This window comes from Ostrea edulis, chromosome 1 (assembly GCF_947568905.1).
Source record: "Ostrea edulis chromosome 1, xbOstEdul1.1, whole genome shotgun sequence".
NCBI lineage: Eukaryota > Metazoa > Mollusca > Bivalvia > Ostreida > Ostreidae > Ostrea > Ostrea edulis.
The window spans coordinates 6,158,670-6,163,790 of NC_079164.1; the positions used below are offsets into that span (position 1 = coordinate 6,158,670).

The 5,121-nt window shown below is 38.1% G+C and overlaps 1 protein-coding gene across 2 annotated transcripts in view; it reads left to right on the plus strand.

Annotated features, from left to right (window-relative positions):
- Positions 1-255: 255 nt before the first annotated feature.
- LOC125664303 (Wilms tumor protein 1-interacting protein homolog) overlaps positions 256-5,121 on the plus strand; it is a 31,803-nt gene continuing 26,937 nt past the window's right edge. For both annotated transcript variants that reach the window (XM_048896999.2, XM_048897001.2), the window contains exon 1: positions 256-1,873. In XM_048896999.2, the coding sequence (XP_048752956.2) occupies positions 616-1,873 (1,258 nt within the window). In that variant the 5' untranslated portion in view covers positions 256-615. The remainder of the gene's footprint in view (positions 1,874-5,121) is intronic.

The window sequence follows — 5,121 nt, forward strand, 5'->3', positions numbered from 1 at the left end:
ATTCACACATCTTCGCTGGATCCGCTCATCCATTCAGATTCTGACAAATGACTTGAGTCATCCGGCAAATTACATACATACCTGTTGTCTAAGCGATGTAGTTCCTCTATATAATATTGCATCTTTAAAGTCTAGTTTAAGAATAATTTTCCTTTGTGAAAAAAATCAATTTAGGTTCAATAAGGGGACAGCAAAGATGTTTTGCGTTTAGAAGTTATTATCTTTTATTTTTCTCTGTGTGAGCAATAATATTCCTACGCGTAAAGCGCCATTGCAAACACAACAAAAAACACAGCGGAGATGAGAGGGCTGAGGGAATCGGTGCGTTGTATGTTTTTCGGATTTCATGTGATTCCTTAAGATGTCGTTTGAAAAGGGGCACAAATTTTTATTTTTCTGAAGTATATGGATTTATCTAAATATGTTTTTCATAGCCAAAATTGTGTTTACCTGGATAAATCAGTGAAAATAAACGGGGAATAGTTTTACCGTTACTTGGTGGCGTTTATAGAAAAACCAAAAAACAGCCATAAAATTGACGTATCATAGGACCCCAACACCACTGACGGAAAGCAGCTTGAACGGATAACACATGAATGGTCAAGCTTGAGTTGTATGTCTCCAGGAAAAGCTGAAAATAGTTGGCCAACAGGGGTCGTATCAAACTTCGGACAAATCATGAGTGAAAATCGTAATATTGTGATAGGAGGAACCTCCTATCCCGCCCCTGGAGGTTCCATGCTAAACCAGTCAATATCACACGTACAAATGGCTCAACAGATCGGGAACACCCAAATGATAATGGGAGGTACACACTCCATGTATACTGGCATGATTGTGAAGCCTGGTTCAAATTACTCTAGTCCACGGTCCAGTGTGGGAAGTGGAGGGGATTCGAAGGGCTCGAGTCCCCGGACAAGTCTTACAAATCCACCCCCTCCCCCGCCATATGACCAGAGGTTTGGAAGTCCGAGGTCAAGCTTAGCCAGCCCTAGATCAAGTATATCCGGTACATCTTACGAATCCAAACTGTCCAGTCCGAGGACGAGCTTAGCTGGAATGTCAGGTGTGATGCTTGACAAATTTCCGCCTAGTCCCAGAAACAGTTTGGTTCTGGACAATTATGGACAGTATCATTCAAATGTTAGTCTGGGGCCCACTAAGAATCTGTATCTTCTTAATGACAGTCGTTTTAATGAGCCAGCTCCACATGCACCACCTGCATATTCAGATCCAAGACTGCGAATGCATGCAAATCCAATAAGTGTGTCCCAAATGAATAATCACAATCTCAATGGATCTCAATTTCACAAGCAGATGAATGGAAAATTGAACTATTCGATGTCTGGAAGCCTGAACAGTTTACCCGGATCACAGGGAACACCCCCTGCTATTCCGGCTAGAATTCCTCTTAATCAGTCATCTAACAACAAAAACTTTGAAATGGAACTAGCAGTGTTAACCCAACAACTGGAGGACAGTATGAAAATGACTGGATCTCAAAACTTTTCTATGGACCAGACGGTCCATAAACTCCCCCCTCCCCCCTATCATGGTCCCCATAAAACAGAACCTGTCCCTAGTCTACCCCCTCGAAATCCACGATACACAACCGCCAGTCCAAACCTTATCCAAACCTCTCAGCACCACTACCAGCCTTTAACGTCAACTGCTACTGGATTTGTCACGTCAACTGTCCCTGCCCACGGAAAAAACCCTCCCTCCGTGGCGGTGAGGCCCCAAGCACAGATGCCATTCCATATCACCACGCATCCTGGGAAATCTGTCACAGAAAGCATAGAACAGAAGGTGGCCGCTCTCACCCAGCAGTTAGAAGATGACATGGAAAAGTCCCCCCATGGAGAATATTTTGGTAAGGCTAGAGATTGCTTCATTAGTTAGGATTTTAAGATATAGGGCTTAAGAGAATGATAGTGTTTCTGGTTCCTTGACCTGGAAAATTTTGGCAACCATGTTCCAGAATTTTCAGATTTGTTTTAGCATTTTCTTTTATTATTATTTACTGTCAGTGTGTTGCATCATTGAAAAATTTAAGAAGATAATCTTTAGAATTTTTCATAAAATGTTTTTCTTAACCTAGTCCTACCTGCACTGAAAACGACAAGGGAACAAGAAACACATATAGTTTATCTTGGCCTAGTGTCAGTATGTTCAGTCCCTGATGTTTTTATGAAAGAAGCTTTGTTTTGAATTTTTCTCCATTTGACATGCTAACCTGCACTTTAGTCATGGAATTTCTCACAGCTTTCACTATGAAATGAAAAGCTTGTTGAGAAGCCATTAGCAGGCACTTTTTAAAACTCTGAACGTGTAGTATGGGTTAGTACATCACCTGTACACACACACACACACAGTGTGAATGATGGATGATGGAGATAAACTCTCCATGTGCAACAGCCCCATTGATAGATTTTTCTGCAGCAGTCCTTAAATTTATTGATTCTTTGACCTGGCATATTAATTGTCAGTTATTCCAGGAATGCAGTTTTTTAATCCTATGTTTGATGTTAATTTGCCAGGCATCAATAAGCACTTTATTTATAGAGAGCAGCTGAGACTCTCGGCACAAAGGATTAGAACTGCGTAGCTGTGTGAGCTGCCGTGTGAAAGGTGTCTGGTAGACACTCAGCCACGTGGTTATGTCCAGTGTGCCGTACACACACAGAATACAGAATGTTTCACATTTTCCTAAATAAATTCAAATATATTGGAGCTATTTCTTCATTTGCAAGGCATTTATTAGCTTATATTTTACATTCAGTTTAAATTATTTATAGATCTGTCTTTTGCAGAGATGTTTGTTTATGGTCTTTTGGGAATTGAAATTGGGGGAAAAACACACGCCCTTGGGAATGGGCATGATAGAGGACCCCTAAGAAAACCCCTTCCTTCTTGTTGTATCATGATCGGGAACATTGTTTAAGGAAATATTATCATTCAGTAGGCAATATAGTTTACAGGATGATTTTTATGTACACTATAAAAACTTCTTGGTACCAAATAAACAGATTGGAGTAATTTTATATATGATAAGTATTTACTTTTTTTTTTTTTTTTTATTAAACAGTGTTTATTATGGATTAATACCAGACATTATATCTGTTCATGAACTGTTTTTATATTTGATAAGTACATTAAAGACTTTGAAATTTTTTTATGGAAAAAAGTGAAATATTTCTCTGTTTGAACATGTATGTTGTATTGGTATTAAGCTGTTTTTTCTTCTGGTCATGTATTGAATATGGATATTATATATATCCTGTCTGAAGAGTATTTATTTTTAATCTACATTTTAACAAATTTGTTTGTAAGGCACTTTAAAACTTCTAGACAGTTTTGAAAACATAACATTAAGTTAAGCTTAAGAGAAGCCTTAAATTGTAAAGATTTAAGAAAGAAAATTATCATCCAGACAAAAATGTCAATCCTCTTATTATGATAATTGTACTCTAATTTTTAAAAATGTAAATATTTCAGATGGGTAATGGGAAGAGGCCATAGGATAACGAGGGGTCCGCTGGGTTAGGGTTAGGGGTCACTCATTGATCCTTTATTGGAACTCGTCGCTACAGCTCCCTTTTCTGTGTCTGCGGTCAGACTCTTAACCCAATCATCTTCACGTAAATCTCTTCACTTGGTCAGGGTCTCTTTTTACATAGGATGTCCAGTGGTCAAGTGTCGTTTAACTTTGACTGAGTTATTTTCCGTCTGGGTTGATGCTGGGTCTATCTATTGTGAGGTCAGGAATTAAGTGCCCTTTTGCCCCTGACTTCACAGTGGGTTATCACTGCCCACTGGGCAAATTTGTAAGGCCTGACTGGGTATGTGCACCTGACAAAGGGGAGGAGTCACAGTCCAGTGGGCAAATAAAAATACCTTGTGTTTACCCTTCTCTTTTATATATATACATGTTTTGCTTAATTTCCCTTTGCTATTGTGTATAAAACTATTAAGACCGAGACACACATTTTATATTATATATATGCTAGTATACTGGTTTATAAATGACGGTTTGACAAGTTTAAACTAGCCATTATGTCTTAATTTTCTGTGGTTTTTTCATGTAATTTTGTTGGTACATTTCGGATGAAGAACTAAGTTAATAATGTCCTAAATATTGGTTAGACGTGTGCTTGTTAGTTAGTACATGTACTCTCAGTACCTGTATACGAGACATTCAACTGCAAGTCATAAACCAAAATATGCAGAGCTGTTTAATAGGAGGAATGTTATCAAACCTGTGCTTATTTATTTGGAACTGTTGACTAAACAAATTACACGAAAAACACAAAGAGATTCCACTCCCAACAAGTTAGTAACCAACCAGGGCAGCCGGAGTGCAGTGTCGATATTTAAACAGTAAATGTTCAAAAACTGTATGTCCTATGGCAAAGATTGGTGTTTAAAAGGAATTTAATACCTTTCATTAGACACATTTTAAGTTCAAAAGTAAAGTGAAACTATGACATGACAGACATTTTTGTGGGTTCCCGACTCTATCTTTCTCAGAATTTACTCATGTTAAAGGTAAACATCAATCTATTAAATGACTGATGACAGGAATTCTACATCCATACCAGAGAGGTCTAACCAAATTTGATGATGTCACAGACACCTCGAAAAGGAAAAGTTCCATTGTATGTGGTTTTGACTTCTAGTAGCCCGAGACATGACACATCCCGTTGTAGTTTATGTATCATATTAAGGTAACCAGGTATATTTCTGATCCAATACAACAAAATATTTGCAGGGGTATGCTCTTTGAGATCTTTCTAACCCTGTAGCTGTTTTGTAGCGTAATGAGAGACTTTTGTGAAGATCAGTGGATGAAGTATAACCTCGTCAGGTGCCATTTGTGTGAGGGCCTGTGATAAAGTGTGTTTAATGAGTCACTTTGATAGAGTGCTTTCTTGTCCATGAGAATCAGGAATTTCAAAAGTCCTTGGGATTAAAAGCGAAAAATTAAAAAAGAACCTGTCATTAAAGGAAGTTGTCATTTGAGAAAAGCTGATGGTTTTGTGTTTCAGTACAATTTGTTGGTTCACGTAGCAATTCTTGTTCCTTACCGGTTAAGATTTGATGCTGCTATGTATCAGAGTA